The sequence below is a fragment of the Callospermophilus lateralis genome, chromosome 10 (assembly GCF_048772815.1).
Source record: "Callospermophilus lateralis isolate mCalLat2 chromosome 10, mCalLat2.hap1, whole genome shotgun sequence".
Lineage (NCBI taxonomy): Eukaryota > Metazoa > Chordata > Mammalia > Rodentia > Sciuridae > Callospermophilus > Callospermophilus lateralis.
The window spans coordinates 68,387,790-68,408,329 of NC_135314.1; the positions used below are offsets into that span (position 1 = coordinate 68,387,790).

The 20,540-nt window shown below is 33.6% G+C and overlaps 1 protein-coding gene across 7 annotated transcripts in view; it reads right to left on the reverse strand.

Annotated features, from left to right (window-relative positions):
• The window catches only part of Dzip3 (DAZ interacting zinc finger protein 3), an 87,502-nt gene that overhangs the window by 66,011 nt on the left and 951 nt on the right, over positions 1–20,540 (reverse strand). For 3 of the 7 annotated variants that reach the window (XM_076867339.2, XM_076867338.2, XM_076867336.2), the window contains exons 2-6: positions 20,376–20,439; positions 9,858–9,956; positions 8,852–8,924; positions 7,272–7,427; positions 170–286 (exon numbers count right to left, since the gene is read on the reverse strand). In XM_076867339.2, the coding sequence (XP_076723454.1) occupies positions 170–286; positions 7,272–7,427; positions 8,852–8,924; positions 9,858–9,889 (378 nt within the window). In that variant the 5' untranslated portion in view covers positions 9,890–9,956; positions 20,376–20,439. The remainder of the gene's footprint in view (positions 1–169; positions 287–7,271; positions 7,428–8,851; positions 8,925–9,857; positions 9,957–20,375; positions 20,440–20,540) is intronic. The other 4 variants (XM_076867341.2, XM_076867340.2, XM_076867337.2 and 1 more) reach the window with 2 other exon arrangements.

Genomic DNA, 20,540 nt, shown 5'->3' on the forward strand with positions numbered 1-20,540 from the left:
AGCCTTGAAAAATCAACTTTTTGAGGTAATTCTAAATTTCTGACTTGTTAATATGGGCATATAAGTCAAGTAGGGATATTACATTGAGACAATGGGACAATAAATTTTTTTGAGGCTCTGAAAAAAATAAATGCTGTCCAAGTTCCATTATTTCAAGGAATATACTTACAGTATAATTAGTAGCTTGAATGTTCCTAAGTGCTGTTTCCAATTGTGTTATCAAAAAACGTAAAGTTAAAGCAGGAACAATTTCCTCCCCATTCTGGCTATTTGCTGCAACTTCTCTCTGAAAAATAGGTTAGTTGAGAATTTCTTTAAGTTAGAATAAATACCTATAGATATTTATATTATATCAATAATACATGCTCACTATAGAAAAATTGGAACAGATAAAGATGGTTTTCAAAAAATCTATAGCACCCAGGTATACTCATGTTTGAATTATAAGTAGTTGATGAATCTTGTTTGTAACTATTTCCTATAAACACTAAAAGCAAGAGATTGGCAACATCGACTCCTACTTCAGATTAAAAGAAGTAATCCTACTTTACTCTCACTATTTCTCTTCACAAGTATAGGTAAAATCTTCTTTCCAGCCCTGAATCTGTAGTAAATAGAAACTATGGCAGTACTACCAAAAATCAGGGCAAGTATTTTATACCAAATTAGAGGAAATGAGCTAATATGCACTTTTATTTTCTACTTACTTTGTTATTCACATGGATAAAATTAAAGAACTATGTCTTTTCTCTGTGCTGATTCCCCAAAGTTGTACCCTCAAATGCTTTAAATTACATTGTATTTAATGAATGTATACAACCTGTGAAAAGTTAAATTTTTATAATTTCTTTTTTTGTGTATGTGCCTGTGTGTTACTGAGGATTGAACCCAGGACACACACAGGCTAGGCAAGTGCTCTACTACTGAACTACATCCCCAGCCCTAATCTACACTTTGTAAACTTGGTTTCCAGTATATAATACTTTCCTTCTTTTCTCCTAACTAACTAGATACTGTATTTCAGTCTCCCCAACAGATAACTCAATAAATCTCTTTTGTTATCAACACACATTCCCTAAAGTAATCCACTGTTATATTTTAAAATATTATCTACAAACTGATAGTTTCCAAATTTATTTTTCTAGTCCACAATTGTCACCTGAATTACAAACTCATATATTCAACTACTTACTCAACATTATTTCTTGAATTTGAATAGGCATATAAAACATAATACTAAAGTTATACCTCTGTCAAACGGGCTAGGTAATTTCAGATCAATCCTCCTGATGAGAATGACTAAAAATGCTAAACAAAATATGAAAATCACTAAAAGCAATGGAATGCCATAACGGCATCGAAAATCTCTGAAGCCAACATGCAGAAGAGGTGGAAGACCCAAAGACATGAGATAAGACTTAGAACCACTTTTCTAAAGCAACTGCCAAATTCACTTGTGGCTAAGATGCCAGCAGAGCTCTCAGGAGATAGGCAGAGTTAGAGAAAAATTAGAGTGCATGGCAGGGACTCTAGTAAACACCTTCTTTTGTTTTGGTTCTAATAAAAGCAGACTATAATTAAAAGACCTGAATGCAAGTAGTTTATTTGGGAGGTAGAGAATAATGGTTAGAAAGGGGAAAAATGACGAGAAGGAAAAGCAAGGTTTTTTTTTTTTTTTTTTTTTTTTTTTTTTTTTTTTAAAGAGAGAAGGGGAGAGAGAGAGAGAGAGAGAGAGAGAGAGAGAGAGAGAGAGAGAGAGAGAGAGAGAGAATTTTTAAAAAATATTTATTTTTTAGTTTTCGGTGGACACAACATCTTTGTATGTGGTGCTGAGGATCGAACCCGGGCCACACGCATGCCAGGCGAGCGCGCTACGGCTTGAGCCACATCCCCAGCCCAAAAAAGCTTTTAATAAAGTACAATGGGCAACTGGGGTTCATATAACAGCGACACTCTGGACTCTTGAAAAATAAAAGCCTAAGATTTACCTGACTAAAGGGAGATGGAAAAAGGAGTATTTATATAATAACTTCTAATTTATGTCATAACTTCTAATACATTGATTGAATGCTTTTGGGAGGGGGGATTAATAAGAACTTCCGAAATGCCAGATGTACAGCATTCAGCAGTTTTAGAACAGGCCTTCAGGCAATAGATGTAGATATTAAAACACAACTGACCAGAGCATACTGAAAAGATAGTGTTTCAAGAATATGTGCAAGGCACTGACAACAGACCCTTTCTCATGAAACAGAAGTAAGTTTAGAATTATCCCAATCCCTGGGTGAATTACTTAAGTCTAACAGAAAAGCAAATAAGCAAAGACTAGGGGAAAATTAGAGTGCATGGCTTATCAAAGAGAAGGGACTTCCACCTCTCCTACATGTTGGCTTTAGAGATTTTCAGTGCTATTATGGCTTTCCATCGCTTTCAGTGATTTTCATATTTTTAAGTAGTGTTTTTAGTTGTAGATGGACATAATACATTTATTTTATTTATTTCTATTTTTATGTGCTGCGGGGATCGAACCCAGTGTCTCATGCATGCGCTCTACCACTAAGCCACAATCCTGCCCCTGATTTTCATATTTTGTTTAGCATTTTTAGTCATTCTCAATGGGAAAATTGATCTGAAATTACCTAGCCTATTTGATAGAGATGATAACTTCAGTGTTATGTTTTATATGCCTAATCAAATTCAAGAAATAATGTTGAATCAATGGTGGATATATAAAACTATAATTCAGGTGATAATTCTGGACTAGAAAATATGCAGATTTTTCCTGTTTTCTAGTTCTTCACAGGAAATTGTTTTGAAACAACTCAGGCAACTACTACAAGTAGAAGAATTCATTGTCATCTTTTCAATGATTATGGAATTTGTATTGATATTTATGTTTATTTGTGATTACTTGGATTATTCTTGTTTTCTTTCTTTTTTCAAATATTATTAGACACTAGTCAGTTTTATTGATTCTTTTTATTTTATTGATTCTATGTTTTATTTTATTTAACTATCCTTATTACTTCCTTTTATGTTTAATTTTCTGTTCTTCCCTTAATGTCTTAAAGTTCATGCATAAATGACTGATATTCAACCTTGCTTCTTTTTCTAATTCATGAATTGTAAGCTATAAATTTTCCTCATAGCATTGCTTTAGCTAATAATATAAGTTTTAATATACAGTTGTTATTCAGTTCAAAAATGTTAACATTCATTGCAATTTCTTCCTTGACCTATATATACCCTAGATTACAAGCATCTATCTTAAGAACATGAGCTTTCCTAATTTTATATTTTTATTATTATTTCTAGACTAATTGCTAATGTTCTATATGCTTTTTATGAGTTAGTTGATCCTTTAAAATCCAAAGAGACTTGCCTTGTGACTTAGCCAATTTTTGTAAATGTTCTATATGCACTTTTTAAAAAATGTATATTCTACCACTGTTGGAAGTAGTGTATTGTACTTGTGTGTCCCAATGAGATGAAGTTTGCTGTATGACAACACATTTTGTGTCAGCAATTTTTAAAAAGAACAGTACTAAAATCTCCCATTGAAATTGATCATTGTCCTTTTACTATTCAGTTTTTATTTTTATTTATTTATATATTTATTTTTTACAGTATTGGGGATTGAGCTCAGGAATGCTTTACCACTGAGCTACATGCAGAACCCTTTTATTTTTAATTTTGAGACAAGATCTCACTAATTGCAGAGGCTGGCCTCAAACTTGCAATCCGATTGCCTCAGCCTCCCAAGCATTGACTAAAGATATGCGCCCCCTCCCACCATGCTCAATTTTTATCACTTTATCATTCATAAAAGTTCCGTGTGTATGTATCTCTATTTCATCTGCAATTTGGGTTCTATTTTCTAGACTTATCCATGTGTAATGTCAAGAATAAGTAACATAACCTTTTAGTTATTACAGTTTTTTAGTAAGTCTTAAGTCAGCAAATTTCTGAGCCCTTTTCCTCTACAGTTCTCTTACAAAATTTTCTTGGTTATTTTTCCTCTTATTTCTCATTTGAAATTCAGAATTATCTTTTAGTAACAACAATAACAAAAATCTTTTCAAATTGGAATTAGTTGATATTTAATTTAGGAAAAATTGAGAACTTTATTGTACCGTGTCTCTCTACATGCATATTTTCCACTTAGGTCTCCTTTTTTTTTTTTTTTTTTTTTTTTTTAATACTCTTAATAGGGTTTTAGAGATATTTATTTATTTATTGTTTTAGTAGGAAGCATTGATTTCTAAACTTAGCTGTGAATAAAATCAGGGTAAATGCTTGCTAAAGTGCAGATTCCCAGACCTACCCCAAGAGATTTTGATTCTTTAGTACTTATATAGGGTTCTGATATTATCATGTGAGTGACTTAGGATGAACTTTGAAAACTACTAGTTTATCTTATGTATTTCTTAGTTGTTTTCTTGAGTGTTTAATATTTTTTTTGCTATTGTAAACAAAAACTTTTCTTCTATTCTTACTTTCTAATTGACTATGCATACATAAGGTTTATTGATTTCTGAGTTTTGCTGTTTCTTGATAGTTTCCAAAGTACAAGAGGAAAAAAAGGAGTCAAGACAGATTCAATGACAGTAACTGATCTCAGTTAAGGTTATAACTACATATAAAATCGTAGGGAAAGTTTCAGAGTTTAAATTTTTAATTGTAACAGCATTAATTTATTTCATGGAAACAATCATGTATTTTTTACATATAGAGAGTACAAATGTGGTATTTTTAAGATACCTAAGGTGTACTGCCCCCACTGCCATTTAACCGCCACAGATTAAAGAGTATATCATTTTTCTTAACTTTGGAAAACACTATTAACTTAAGAAATAGTTCCATTACTATACTGGAAGCTAGCACAAATTATTTTTTAGAGAAACTATTTGCAAGATGGAAATCTATATATTCTTTAGAATATTTATTTCACTCATAAAATCCAAAAGTTTTGCATATCATTTCTGTTTTATATTTTTGAAAAAAAATTTTAGTAAAACATTAGAAAACTAAAAACATTCTCTTGTCCCAGAGTGTCACAACGGAGGAGGCTAGGAAGATGGCGGAGTAAAGGAAAGCTACATCCCAAGTTGTGCCATGGCATGGAGCCAAAACAGTGGATGTATAGCTTCTGAAGGCTACATGGAACTAACCTGGAGGCCACCAGTGCAGATTCACCACAGACAGAGGGAGAGTGAACAAATACAGACTTTGTTGAAAGAAATCTGAGATAAAAAAAAAATGCTGCCTAATCTTAACAGATTCAGAGGCTGCATTGCATGCTGGTGCTTAAAAATCATGCTTTATATGTCAACCGGTTGTGGAGAGCTGAGTGGGAGCCATCTTGGGACAAGTGCGCTGCCAGAATGGCAATTCTGGAACTTAAGAGATCAGGAGGAAAAAGAAACAAAAACCAAAAAAACAATGACAACATCCTAGCAGTACCCATTTTTGAGGGACCTACGCTGGGCCTCATGAAACATGAGAAACAGACACACCCAGGGGCATTCGAGTCAGAAGGGTGGAAGGGACCCCAACTCGCCTCTCCTTTGTGTTTACCTTATGTATATGAAGCAGGCTGGGTGTCTCCATGGGTAGGGGTGAATATACTCAAGGACTAAGCTCAGGAAGGCTGTGATCCTGGGCAGCAGACTGGATTTTGTGAGAGGCTCCTTAAAACCAAACCTCCAAAGAGATCAGCTACAGTCTAGCTCTAGGAGTCAATCTAGTCACTCCAAAGAAGGTTCTACCCAACAAATCCTGATTAGACCTCAGTCCACTCTCCTGGCAAATGAACAAAATGCCAAGCAGTACATCCTAACCCATCCCAACTCATACTGATAAGCAGGGAAGCTGAGTCTTACATCAAACAGCTTCCATCTTAGACCACTTCAATTGGAAGTTCAGAGAGCAACACAAAAACAGGAAGGAATTAACAACTTTTACCCTTTGCTCTTAGTACATTACTTAAGAAGAAATGGAAAGAAAGTCTATTGGACATAAGCAGTGCCCACCTACTCTGGTCAATTATTTTGATTACCTCAGTGGAGAAAGTTCCTTCATTCTTCACTAAGATTTTGGAATTTTTAAAAGTTATTTTATTTTTTATTCTTTCCATATGTGTATATGAGACAGAAAGTGTGCATGCATGTGAATTCTGGCTGTGAGAATTGGTTCAGAATCATATACATACATTTATTTTTCCCCCCTGATTTTCAGCATTTTAAAAAAATATTGTAATTACTTTTTCCTAGCATTACCTTTAGAGGATTCAGACTTTTTAGACTGTATATTTTAGTTTGGTTTTGTATTACTTTCATTTGTTTATTTCTCTTGTTTTTCTTTCTCTTTTCCTACTAATAGCCAAATTCTACTGTTTTCATTCCTTCTTTCTTGATACATGCTGCTTCTATTTTTTCCATTCTTTCATTATAAAGATTACTTGATACATCTCTTCTGCATTCTCTGTTCACTTTCTGAAATTGTAAAGTGTTTTCTAACTACCTAACATGTTTCCTTTTCCCGTAAATAACTCTACTTTTACCACATTTCAGAACTAATTGGTCTATATAACTCATACCCCCACCATTAATGCTAAATACAGTCATTACTGCTGTGGATGATACAGTTGACACCTGCTCTTTTCTTTCAAGCCAGATCTAGTTCACGGTTATTGTTCTTACCATTGACAAGTGCTAAACATACCATTTCTCTTTATTAGTGACAATTTGCTTTAACACTGTGTATTGTTTATTGTTTGCAACAGTTGTTATTATGATGTATTTTGCCCCATTCTGTGAGGTGCTGGGAATCTATAGGGACACTAAAAGTTCACAGATTAGAGACTGCTACAGAACTAAACATTCCCTAACATTACTCCAACTTAAAAAAGTAAGGAGACAAAAGTCCCAAACCAACAAGAATAAAAGGAGGAACAATCAGAGGGAACTTAGGTCACACCCTTGGCATTTATGCATACACCCAAAACAGAGAAAAGTCCTAGAAGAAATAAGGTAACTATAAAAGGATATGCACACAAAAAATGATAGGGGTCATAAATTGCAACTGATTTCCATGCATGTATGAGTTTGTTGGAATAACCTAACTACTATGTATAATTATAAAGCTCTTTTAAAAAAAGAAGTAGTAGTAAAATGAAGATTCCAAGACCTGAGTTACACTGCATGAGTTTAAAAAAAAAATCATTTACATAGAGCTATTACTTCTACCTCAAAGACAAATTATAATGTTACCTGCATAGTCTGGAAAGAAAAATCTTCTTGTAAGAACTTCTTAATGTGAGGAACCACACCTTTTGGTAGAGTATTAATTGCATTTAATAACTTCTTAACTTCTAATAGCAGGTTAACTGGAACAAGGTCAGTAGGTATGCCCTTTTTCTGTTTGTCCTACAAGACATTTATCCATTAAAAATTTATACAATTCTACATACTCTTGTTTACTCTAGTGATTAAAACTAGCAAAGTATTAAAATAGAGTCAAATTCCTACTATATGTATATCATTGTGACAGACACATAGAATGCAAGTAAGAATAAGATAGTCTCTCTGTTCTCTAAGCAACTTAGTGAAATCCTGTCTCAAAAATTACAAGGGCTGGGAAGAACCAGTGGTAAAGTACCCCTGAGTTTATTCCCCAGTATCAAAAGTTTTTTTTTTCAAATTACAATATTATATAGATTATTCTTTACTCTTTTCTTGCTGGGTACAGTGGTACAAACCTGTAATCCCAGCAGTTAGGAGGATAAGACAAGAGGTTTGCAAGTAAAAGGCCAGTTGCAGCAAATCAGTGAGGCCCTATGCAACTCATCAAGTCTCTATCTCTAAATAAAATATGAAAAATAAAGAGGGCTGGGGATGTGGCTCAGTAGTTAAGTGCCTCTGCATTGAGTCCCTAGTACCAAAAAAAATCCAAAACAAAAAAAAACTTTCAATAAACATGATATATAGTATTCACATAAATGTTTTAATCAACTATAAAGTATTTGTCATTGACAATACAAAAATTACATCAATGCATAATGCAGAACTTCTCATTTAGGCCTAGAATTTTTAACAGGAAAGATAATAAAAATAAGAAAAGTAACTTCATAAATAATTCAGCAAAACATCTTAATAAATAAAATTTTTGTATGTGATTGCATTCACATATGTGTTTGTAGTTTCATTTTTCTTGAATTTTCCTTTGTAAAGACAAATGAGGTGGCTAGGGATGTGCTCAGTGGTAGAGCAGTTACCTAACATGTGTTGATCACCAGCAATACACACACACACACACATACACACGTGCACACAAAAGAAAAAGAAAAAGATATGAGTGATTTCTTTCTTTCTTATCCCCAAAACTGGGGATTAAAACCAGAGCTTCACACATAGTATACTAAATGCTTTGCCACTGAGCGTATATCCCCAGGCCTTTTCATATTTCTGAGTCAGTATCTCACTAAGTGGCCCAGGCTAACCTCAAACTTGTAATCCCTTTGCCGTCATCATATTAGGTTTAAGGTATAAGCCATCAAGCCTGGCCACAAATGAGAAATTTCTTAAAACTAACTGTTGAGATGTTTCTGGGAGAGTGAATTTAATTTTCTATTAATTTTTACTCACAGTGAGAATTGGTACTTAGAATGATAACTTTGACATATAGTATCAATCATGCAAGAAATATTTAATTATGATCATTTTACTCATTTAGAAAAGTGGACTCATTCAAAAGCTTTTAAGATTATTGACTAAATTTAGCATTACATTCTCACACAGAATCAATCATTATTAATTAACTACAAATAAATGAAAATTAAATTTTCTCTTACCAGTTGACTGGTTGATTTTTCTATCTTATTCTCAGTATCCTCTTCAGTCTGTTCTTCCACAGTAGAATCCCTACTGAAAATGAGTAACAGAGGTGTTTTCAGAGCATCTCCTTACAAAGATCACGAATTATAGTAGCAATCAATCTAACAACTGAGTTCTGTCTAAAGTTTTAGATAATCCTGGTAAGTATCATATCTCTTTATGGACTCAAAGACATTAAGGTAGACCTTACTGGATGATGGATGGTAGAAAAAATAGCAAGTTGATATTAAAAAAAATTCTCATTTTTTTAAAGATCAGTTCAATATCAATTTGTAGAACCTGACTCAATTCCTAGTCAATAATTATTGTTCCTTCTTAAACATAGCCACAGCATCTCTAATATTATACACATTGCCTACAGATATAGTTCTTTTCTTCCTACTACATTATAAACTCTTAAGTATACAGATTTTGTATTAATCATTATTCCTTCCGCACCAAGGAGGCAGTAAATGCTTGTGAAACAAATTAATATGTAACATTGCTTAGTATATGAGACAATTCAAGGGTGTGCAGCATTATATGGAAAACATACAGGCAGGCTGAATTTGCACTGTTTGGAGGGAACAGATTACCACAGGGTCTTCTGTGTTATGCTTAAGTTACTTTCTTAAAGTGAAAATAACAGCATCTACTTCATAGAGTTTTATGAGGTTTATATAAATTAGCATTTGTAAAAGCATTAAAAATGTCTCAACATAGCAAGTACATAGTGTATGTTAAAATTATTTTGTTGAGAATGTCCCAAGTACAGCAAGTTGTAGCACATTTTTCAATAGCCCTGGTAGAGAACTTCTCTAAAATTATACTTCACCCACTCCTCATTCCCCCACTAATCAAAAACTGTCTTGTAGCACAGGATATCTAATTCATAATAGACTGCCAAGGTTACATGGAAAAGACTAATAGTCATGCCTTTGGAATCTTAACAAATGAGTTTGTTTTTGTCAACCTATTCCTTACCTCACAAAAAATTCTTCTGGTAAAGACTCCATGTTGCACAATGTTCCTTTATAAGTCTTCCAATGCTTGAAAACTGACTTTTACTACTGCTACTTAAAGCTATAAGGAAAGTAATATTTTTAATTAGTAAAGTTATTCTCTTTCTCCCTCCTGTAAGAACTACACAGTCATTAAAACTTTTTGAAACTGCTATAAAAGGAAAATAGTTTCCCCATCAAAACACAATGTCTGCCTATACTTTAATGTACTTATTTTTCTAGGCATAAGTATATTTTCAATTTATAATCATATTGAATGAAAATATTCTACCCCACTTTTTTTTAGCCACTGAATAATATACAAAAAGCATCTTTCATGTTATTTTAGCCTCCTAGCCAACATTTTTGATAGCTACAAAACAATTGGTTGGGGTTTCATGATGATTTTCTAATAGTTGGACAAATAGAGTTCTCATATTTCTCTGTGATAAACTCCATTGTTTACAGCACTTTTCTATATTTATGAGTTTTTCCTTTTGATAATTTCTTAGAAGAATTTCTAGGTCAAAATGCATTTTAAGACTTCAGTGCATATTTCCAAATGGCTTCCTGAAGGGTTTGTAGTAATTTATTTCCCATAAAGGTATGAGTTTCTGCTTTATAGTATTAATTATTTTACTTCCTTTTAGTTTAAAAATGATATGTAGCTACTTTATCCAAAATTATATGATTGGATAACTCTAAATAGAAAGTGGGATGTAAAGAGATCTTATACATCTTTGGTTAGAATACCAATGGATTTTGTGGATGTTTCCTGAAGGAAAAAAAACATCGAAATAATACAAATGAAAACAAAAAGATAGAGCGTCATTAGCATTCATTTATTTATAAAGCTATTTATTCCAAGTTAGTGCCATCTAATCTTCTTTATTAAGTGTTCCAGCCTCTAGACGCAAGTATCTTCTGCTAGGCTGGATTCCCTGTCTGATCCCCCTTTTTAAGTCCAGAAAGTGTTAAAGCAAGCATATGTATAACTACTGATAAATGTTCTTGGGCAAAGGAAGAAATGATGAGGAAAAGAAAGTGGCAGCAACATCATAAACATAACAGATCTACACTGCTCTGCAGCATAAGACTGGGTAAAGTTTCTCATTTATTCCTTCTATAACAACTTTATTTCAGTAACTAGGGAGTCAGTTTATCTAAATGGGACAAAAGGGCTGGGGTTATGGCTCAGTGGCAGAGCATTTGCCTCACATGTGTGAGGCATTGGGTTCAATTCTCAGCACTGCATATAAATAAATGAATAAAATAAAAGTCCATCAACAACTAAAAAAATTTAAAAAAAAGAAATGGAACAAAAATTATTTTCAAATATATACACACAATGCAAATTGTAAATTAGTATGCAGCACCTTGAATTTTCATATCAGTACGTATTACTATCTATAGTCTTTGATCTGCATCATATCCCATTGTATGTCATTTTTACCAGATCATTACTGATAAAACTTAGCTGTGTCTAGGAATTTTTTTTATAGATTTGCTATTACAAACAATGCTACATTAAACAACCTCAAATACACAGCTTTATAAAAATTTGATAGCTATTTTAGAAAGATAGATTTACTACATCAACACTGAATTAAATATATTCCAGAAGTTCATGATTCTGTTAACAGGCAGATTCTGACACTGTTAGTTATTACTTCTACTAGATTTTACCAAAATAATTTTTAAAAAAAACTACTCAGAGGATGAAATGTTAGTTACTTCAAATCTAAACAAACAAACTAAATACTTCCTAGGAATATCAAGATACAAGTTCCTCATAACCAAAATCTTAACTATTGTTATCTATGTCTGCCAGACAAACAGTAATAGCCATTCTTGGTGTTTTTGTTTTGTTTGTTTAAATATTATGTTGTCTTAGTCATTGGAGTGAGTATAACAAAGTACCATAGAGTGCGTATCTTATAAACAACAAAAATTCTTATCTGGAGGCTAGAAGTGCAATATCAAGATGCCAGCACATTTAGTTTATGTGAGGATCCCTTTCTGGGTTGCAGACTACTGACTTCCCATTTCTTGTATTTCTTGTAGAAAGCTCTCTGAGTCTTTTTATAATCTCTTTCATGACAGCTCCATTCCAGTGATATACTTTCAAAGACTCCCACCTTCTTCTACCATCTAATAAACAAATTATAATTTTGTATAGTAGGATTAAGAATGAACAAAATATAGTCATTATTTGATTTTCTAATTTTCTATCTTTGTTTAACTTCCTGGTAAGGTCATAAAATGAACTCACCTAGACAAGAGTGGCCAAAACATTTGGCCATAAAGAATAAATATACAGTTGACTCAAGCAAATTATGCATTAAGAACATTCCTATGACTAGAAAAATTTCTACAGAATTTAACAGAAATTTTAATCACGTATTTTTTGTCCCTCCAAACCCACTGTCATTCTGTGTTCTTTCTACTTCACAAAGATCATTGTTAGCACTGGATAGCAATTCACCACAGAGAAGAGTCTTGAAATATATACATATTCCTCCCAATAAAGAAAACAAGCCTGTCTAAGGCATAATTAGCATCTTCTCAGAAGCAGGTTTTTAATTCTATTTACATCTATTCAGTAATTTATTTCTGGAGTTAAATAGGCAAACCTACATAATATATACATGTATATAACATATATGCACATGTATTTGTTTTGAATATTTAGAATGTATCCATAATGCACATGTTAGGATTTCCATGACCCTCCACCCCGCCCCGCAAAGCAAACAAACAAAAAACATTTCCACATGAAACTGTCCACCTGAAAATCAAGGTGTTAATGACTGGATAGGTAATTCAGTGTAAAAAGCACATACCTAGTATGGGTGTGGCCCCGAGCTTGATTCCCAAACATGTGCATGTATGTGTGCACGGGTGTGAGCGGGTGAGCGTGCGCAAGCGCGCACACAGAAAGAGCGAGCTCGCGCGGTAGCGCGCCGCGCGCACGGAGAAAAAGGGTGAGAGAAGATGGGAGAAAGAGAAGAGAGAGGGAGAGAGAGGAAGAGAGACAGGGAGAGAGGAAAACAGGAAGAGAGGGAAACAGGAAGAGAGGAAGAGTGAGGGAGAGAAAGAGAAGGAGAAAGACGAAGAGAGGAAGAGAGGGACAGAGAGGGAGAGGAAGAGAGGGAGGGGGAGGCAAGAGAGAGAGCAAGCTTGCTTGCCTGTGTGCACGCTAGAAGGAAAGCGAGCATGGGCACACAGGAAAGCAAGCAAATACCACTCTGCTCAGAAATTTGGGTAGGAACCAAAGAAGAAGCATATACTACTGAAAACATATTCTCTAAAAGTGAAATATCTTCAGCAAATTAAAAAAATAGTCATTAGACAATAATAATAAAGAATACATAAAGAGCAGAGAACTTTTCTTTTGTGTGCCTGTCTGTACCAATTGATGAGGTCAACCTTATCCATCTAACTTGACTCAGTGGCTGCTCGTGTCCTCTTAGAAAGGCATACATTTGTAAGGTGAGAGGTAGAATAAGCTTATGGTTATAAAGAATATCCTTTCATACAAATGTCCGAATGTCTTCTCTGATATAAAGGGGGGGGGTTGACTCAAAATGGGGTTGGGAGGGAGAACAAGGGAGGAAGATTACCTCTAGATAGGGAATAGGGGTGGAAGGGAAAGAGAGGGAGAAAGGGAATAGCATGGATGATTATACAAAATACATGTATGAAGATGTGAATTTGGTGTCAACAGACCTTATATACAATCAGAGATATGATAAGTTGTGGTATAAAGGTGTATTAAGAATTGTAATGCAAAAATAAATAATAAATGAAATTAACCAAATTTTCTAAGACTTATCCAAGACAATTACTCTTAACCTGGTGATAAATTCTGTGAAATGTATGGAAAGAAAAATCATCAATTTGAAAAGTGAGAAAGGAAATTTTATGGTTTGACAAGTCACTTAGATAGTAGCTAAATTTTAATATTTGAGAAATAGGAAAGAAAGCAGAATTATAGAATAAAATGGTCAAGCCCTATTTAATGACAGGAATATCTGACAAATGTATCTATATGTGATTTCACTGTCAGGCAACATCACAGAGGTCCTTATGTAAACCCAGATAGCATAGGTCAATCGTTAGACATGGTCCCTTGATACAAGGAAGACTTGATAAATCCAAGATATGAAGCTGGAGCTTTGGCTCAGTGGTAGAGCACTTGCCTCGCACGCATGAGGCACTGGGTTCGATTCTTAGCACTGCGTAAAAATAAACAAAAAAAATTTTAAAAATAGATATGAGGTTGCTCAGATAACATGTCATACAAATTCACAGTTGAGTATTTTAAAAATTAATTTAAAATTGCTATTTTTATAAGTGATAAATGTATGTAAAAAAGTAAACGTTTATTATTAAATATTATGTACTTGAAATGAACAATGTGAATAAGGCATTGAGTTATGATGTTAAGACAGCTAGAATGTCACTGGATGATAGGAATTTTCAGCTCCATTATAACCTTATGGAACACTATCATATATGCGTCTATCATTGACCAAAACATTATGTGGCACATGACTACAATTGCAAAAAGAATTTTGTTTTTTTCTGATCTATCTCTGTGACAAAGACAACATTTCTGAAAAATGGGAGTTGACGCTAATTATAAAGACCTTGTTTTCTGGTTCTGCATAAAGGGTAAAAATTATTTAATATCAATATGTAAATGGTTTTAGCTATAGTAAGGACATGGTATCTAAATGACCCAATGCCGACCACTGCCAATTTGCTACCACTGAATTTCGCTAGCTTGAAATTCTGAAACCTGGGCCAATGAAACTTTTGTTACATTTGCTGTTTATGTCCACTGAATAAACAATCCCCTAGTAAGTCCCACAATGTCAAAGAATTCTTATTAAAAAAAAAATTTTTTTTTTTTAAGTACTGAGGATTGATCTCAGGGGCACTCTACCACTGAGCTACATTTCCACCTCATTTTATTTTTTGAGACAGGATCTTCCAAAGTAGCCCAGGCTGGTCTCAAACTTGCGGTACTACAGCCTCAGCCTCCCAAACTGCTGAGATTACTGGCATGTATTACTGAACTGTATAAATCTTTTTTGTATCCCCAGTGCCTAAAATAGCACCTGATATAGATGAAGACTCAATATTTTTCTTTTGTTTTTGAAATGATCTCACCGAATTGCCCAGGCTAGCCCTGAACTCACAATCCTCACACTTCAAGCTTCCAAATAGCTGAGATTACAAGCATGAACCACTACACCCAAAGAAGCACTCAATATTGATTTAAAGAACAATGTCACACATCCTTTTGCATAACCCAAACCTTCTGGAGACAGAAGTAAAGAGGACTTATGAATAGATTGAGTACTTTCTTTGCTAACCCAAAATCCTACTAAAGAAGTCAAAAGGCAGCCCATGGGCTTCTTCAAAAGTCAAGGTGAGGCCAGGCATGGTGATGCACGCCTGTAATCCCAGCAGCTCAGGAGGCTGAGGAAGGAGGATCACAAGTTCAAAGCCAGCCTCAGCAAAAACAAGGTGCTAAGCAACTCAGTAAGACTCTGTCTCTAAATAAAATACAAAATAAGACTGGGGATATAGATCAGTGGTCAAGTGCCCCTGAATTCAATCCCTGGTACCAAAAAAAAAAAAGTCAAGATGATCAGGAGGTCAAGACAGTACTTGTGTTCTTTGGCAGTAAACTTCTCCATGTCCTTTGCTGTTTTTTCCACATCTTTCTAAATACTTTTAAGTACCCTGGGGTTTAGATTTCAAATGTGTCTTCTCTATTCATACTGACTTTCTACACCACTTAGTCTGGAGGCTTTTTGTTTTCCTTCAGCTCTGACCTCTCCTTTAATTACCAATATTAAATTAAATAGCCTGCTTGACATATAACAGATGTTATGTTAGACGTTTAAAACAGAGCTCCAGATAACTGCACCTTCCCACAAAATGACTGAAAAGAGCCACTCAGACAAGTCAGGTTAGATCAACATACATACCTGAGGGCAAGAAACAAATGTTCATGGTTTCAACCACTGATTTTTGAGGTGACTTGGTTATTCAGCCAAAACCAATTAACACTTTGCCCTAGCAAATATTGGAACACCTTAATTTGACTTTGATAATTCCTATTCTGCCTCCATTTGTCTCCCTCCATAAATCTTATTACTAACATTTACTTATGTGTCTAATTTATTATCTTTATCCCTCAATAAAATAAAAACTCAGGGTTGGAATTGTAGCTCAGTGGTAGAACACTTGCCTACCATTATGAGGTCCTTTAGTTATTCCCCAGCACTGAAGGGAAAGACAAAAACTAAAAACAGACAGACAGACAAGAAAGTAAAATAAAAACTACATGGGCAGAATTTTTTGTCTATTTTGTTCACTGCCACATCCTTAGAATCCTTTGAAATATACCTAGCACTTAAGTATTCATTAAGTACATGCTGGATGAATGAATGAACAATTGATCCTCTGTTTAAAATTCTGGTACAATTCTCATGTTACAATATTCAGTATTCTACAAACTCTGCAGTTCTGTAAAAACTATACTTCACATCTTCATTCAGTCTGATTCATTTAACATACGTTAAACCCTGATTAAAAGAGATTAAAAATTAATATTTTCAGAATTGAAGACAGCATGTTTTAGGTTTTTCCAGAACAAATAAAGGAATTAATCAGGCATAAACTCATAAGATCCCAAGCAAGTGTTGTTTACTCCTTGAAGACTAATTCCTGAACTATGGAAAATATCTAAGCCAAATATAAAGAACAAACAGTAATAAAAGTTCACAAAGAGATACTTTATGCCAATTCTTGAAGAATGAAGGAACTGGATACTTAACATTTTATCCTTAAAAAAAATGTGTATTCTACAACATTATCTATTTCTCTTAATAGTACTTATTCTGGTTCCCCAAGAGTATAACTCTTTGAAAATAGTATTGGCACTCAGTAGATAATTGATTGTAGCATTTTTCAATTATATTTTCCTGACTGGTTAAAATGACTTTTTTTTTTAAGGTAAAAATGAAGATTCTGACATTAGGTTTTTAAAATTACTGGTATAAAGTAAGTGTTCTTTATAAAAATACAGAATATAAAATGTACTAAGCCTTTAACTTCTACAAAACTATGAAAAAAATCAAATGTATGGAAGCTGGGGTTGTGGCTCAGAGTGCTCACCTAGCATGACTGAAGCACTGGGTTCAATCCTCAGCACCACATAAAAAAATAAACAAAATAAAGGTATTGTGTCCATATACAACTAAATCAAATGTATGTATGCGGATAGAATTAATAAAGGCCAAGCAAAATTAATGATTCAAAAATGAATGGAAAAGAATTAACAAATGAAAGTTGGTTCTTTTGAAAAGGTGCATAAAAATGCAAATAAGAAAAAAAAAGACATTAGAATGAAAAAGGAAATTTAAAACTACATGGAAGAAGTTAAGAGACTAAAAAACTAAATGCAACTTGTTGTATATCAATACTTTTTAAATCTAGAAAAATTTGGTATGCTAAATATTTTTTCCAAAAATAATTAAAGAAAAGGTTGAAAATTATAAGACTCATAATCTTATTAGAAATTCATAATTTGTGGAAGATCTACCACTATACAATCTACCAAGTTTAATTTATTAGGCCAGTTTTGTATTCATTCTGCATGGATCAAGTAATTCCTATATGATTATCATTATTCTATACCATTAAAAATGAAACACTGCAATTCATTTTTCAAAAGTAATACATACCCAAATTCCAAAGAAGAATAAAGAAAAAATATTATAAAGTCTCACTTAAAAACATAGATAATAATACCTGAATAAAATATCAAAAAATCAAAACCTACACCATAGCAAAAACAGGGTCTATTACCACTGCCTGTGTGACTTTGGGCAAATTATTTCATCTTTCCTTTAGGTTTTTTTTTTTTTTCATCTGTAAAATGGTGATTATAACAGAATCTATAGCAGGGAGTTGTTATGAATATTAAATAGGTGGGTAGAAAGTCCTTAGAACAGTGCCTGGCACATGACAAATGCTCAATTAGTCTGTGTAATTATTATTCCAAGAAAAAATGCAACATAATATAAAGAGGAATCTCCTAAAAATGATATAAAATACTTATAACAAGTCAATAGTACAAATTATACTGAGTGTAAAAAATACTAGGCCAGGTGTGGTGGTGCCTGCCTGTAATCCCAGGGGCTTGGGAGTCTGAGGCAGAAGGATCACAAATTCATCAGCCTCAGCAACAGCAAGGAACTAAGCAACTTAGTAAGACCCTGTTACTAAATAAAATGCAAAGAAGGGCAGGGGATGTGGCTCAGTGGTTGAGTGCTCCTGAGTTCAATTCCCGGCAACCTCCCCCCAAAATACTGGTCATTCTCATTAAAGATATTCAATGTTATCATGATTTTTCATATTTTCAAGATTATGCTAATACAATAAGATAATAAATATTGGAAGATAAAGTAATTATTTACCAATGATAGAAGAAAGAAAGTCTAGAGAATAAACACAACTCTATTAGAATTATTAAGAGAGGCTGGGGTTGTGGCTCAGTGGTAGAGCACTTGCCTAGCATGTGTAGGGCACTGGGTTTGATCCTCAGCACATTAAAAAAAAAAAGTATTGTGTTCATCACAATAAGTAATCAAAAAGTATTGCCTCATTTTCTTGAGGCTTCACAACTAAAAAAAAAAATTTTTAATTAAAAAAAAAATACTAAGAGATTTTGATAAGTAGCCTGATTTAAAAGCAAACCAAACAATTAGTATCTATTTCTTAAGAGTAATAACAAAAATTTGTGAGAAAGAGAATCTTCTTAAAATTACAAAAAATTATAAATACCTAGAAATATAATTCAATGGTACAAAATTAAATGATAAACTATACAAAATTTCACTGAATAAAAAATATACCCCAAATACTGTTGATTACCTCAGCAATACCTGTATTGTCCTAATTACACAACCTAGAAATTTGGAAATCCTTCTAGAGCAATCCTTCTCCTCAACTTCAGTATAGTCACTGAATCCTGCCAAATTGACCTCATAAATATGTCTCAAATTTTTACCCCTTCTAAGTCTCCAAATCAATTATCTTAGTTATCCTTTGCAAAGACAGAAGCAAATTAGTCTCCCTATTTCTAGTCTTTCCCCTCTCAAAATCATAGCCCATTCATCAGCCAGAGTAATCAATCTAAAACACAAATTGACTAGATAAGGTCCCAGTTTAAAAACAGAGATCACTACAGCACTCAAGATGGAATCCAAGCGCAAGGCCTTTAGTCACCTGGACTAGTCATCTCCTTCATCTACTCTTTACCCTTTTTAAGGAATAAAAACATGGTTCTGTTTACCAAATTAGGAATGCAAGTATCACTGACTAAAAATGCCCAGGTTTCTCACAGCTACAAACATGTTTATATTACTAAGCTTCCATTAAATTTGGTAAAGATTTTTTTCATGAGAAAAAATTACTTTACATTAATATAAACAGAAGAAAATGCAAAATTTTGTTACCGCTTAAGTTAAAATGCAAGATTCAAAAGAAGGCTCACACACACAGAGTTGGAGCCTTTTGCAGGTGCTAAAAATGGTGATGCTTACTCCTGTAATTGGAGGTGAAAGTGTAATACTACCAAAATCTTAACACTCCATTTACCAACACCTCTAACTAACACAAATTGTCAAGCAATAATTCCTTTTTTTTGTTTTTGGTACTGGGAATTGAACCCAAGGATGCTAACCACTGAACTACATCTCCAGCTGTATTTTCCATTTTGAGTCAGGCTCTAGCTACTTTATGGAAGCTCATCTTGAAACTGTAATACTCCTGCCTCCCCAGTAGCTGGAATTACAGGCATATGCAGTACACGCTCCATAATTCATTCTTTATGTTGATTAACTCAAAGGTCTTGCAAGATCTTATATGACCTCATCTCTGTATCTCTACCACTCGTTCTTGCTCTCTACTCTGTATTCCTAGTATGTTGTCACATTTCCACTTTAGAGTCTTTGTCCTCACCATTCTAACTAGAAACTTTTTCCACTAATTAATATAGCTTTTTCTCAACTCCTAAAAGTATTTCCTCAAATGTTGCTTCTCCATGAGGTAACAATACTCTGTTTTCCTCCATCATTTTCCTTATTTTTCTGTTTATTATAGATTTCCTACCAGAATGTAAGTTCTATGACACTAAGATTTTTGGTGTTTATTCACTGAATCTCTAGAGCCTAGAACAAGTACATGGTAGAATCTCAACGAATTAATTTATTGAATGAGAAATCCTGTCAAACAGATCATACTTAGATTTTACTTTAAGACTGTAACAGTGAGAGCCTGCCTGGTGTCACATAGTCAAAGATGAAGCAATTATTTGTAAAAAAAAAAAAAACACGGTTCCATTCTTTACAATCACTGATAGAGACTTTCATTTATGTGGTGAATTCCTAAAATACTTTTTATTTAGGATATTTACCTTATCAGACAGTTTCTTCCTAGCAAGGGGTACTTCCTCCTCTTTGTTCCCAGACTGGCAATGCCTAACTCATAAACATTCAATAATTATTTAATATGGAAAATGAATAAATGCATAAATACATTAGGTACCCCCAAACTTTTACATGAATGTCTCAATGGTCCA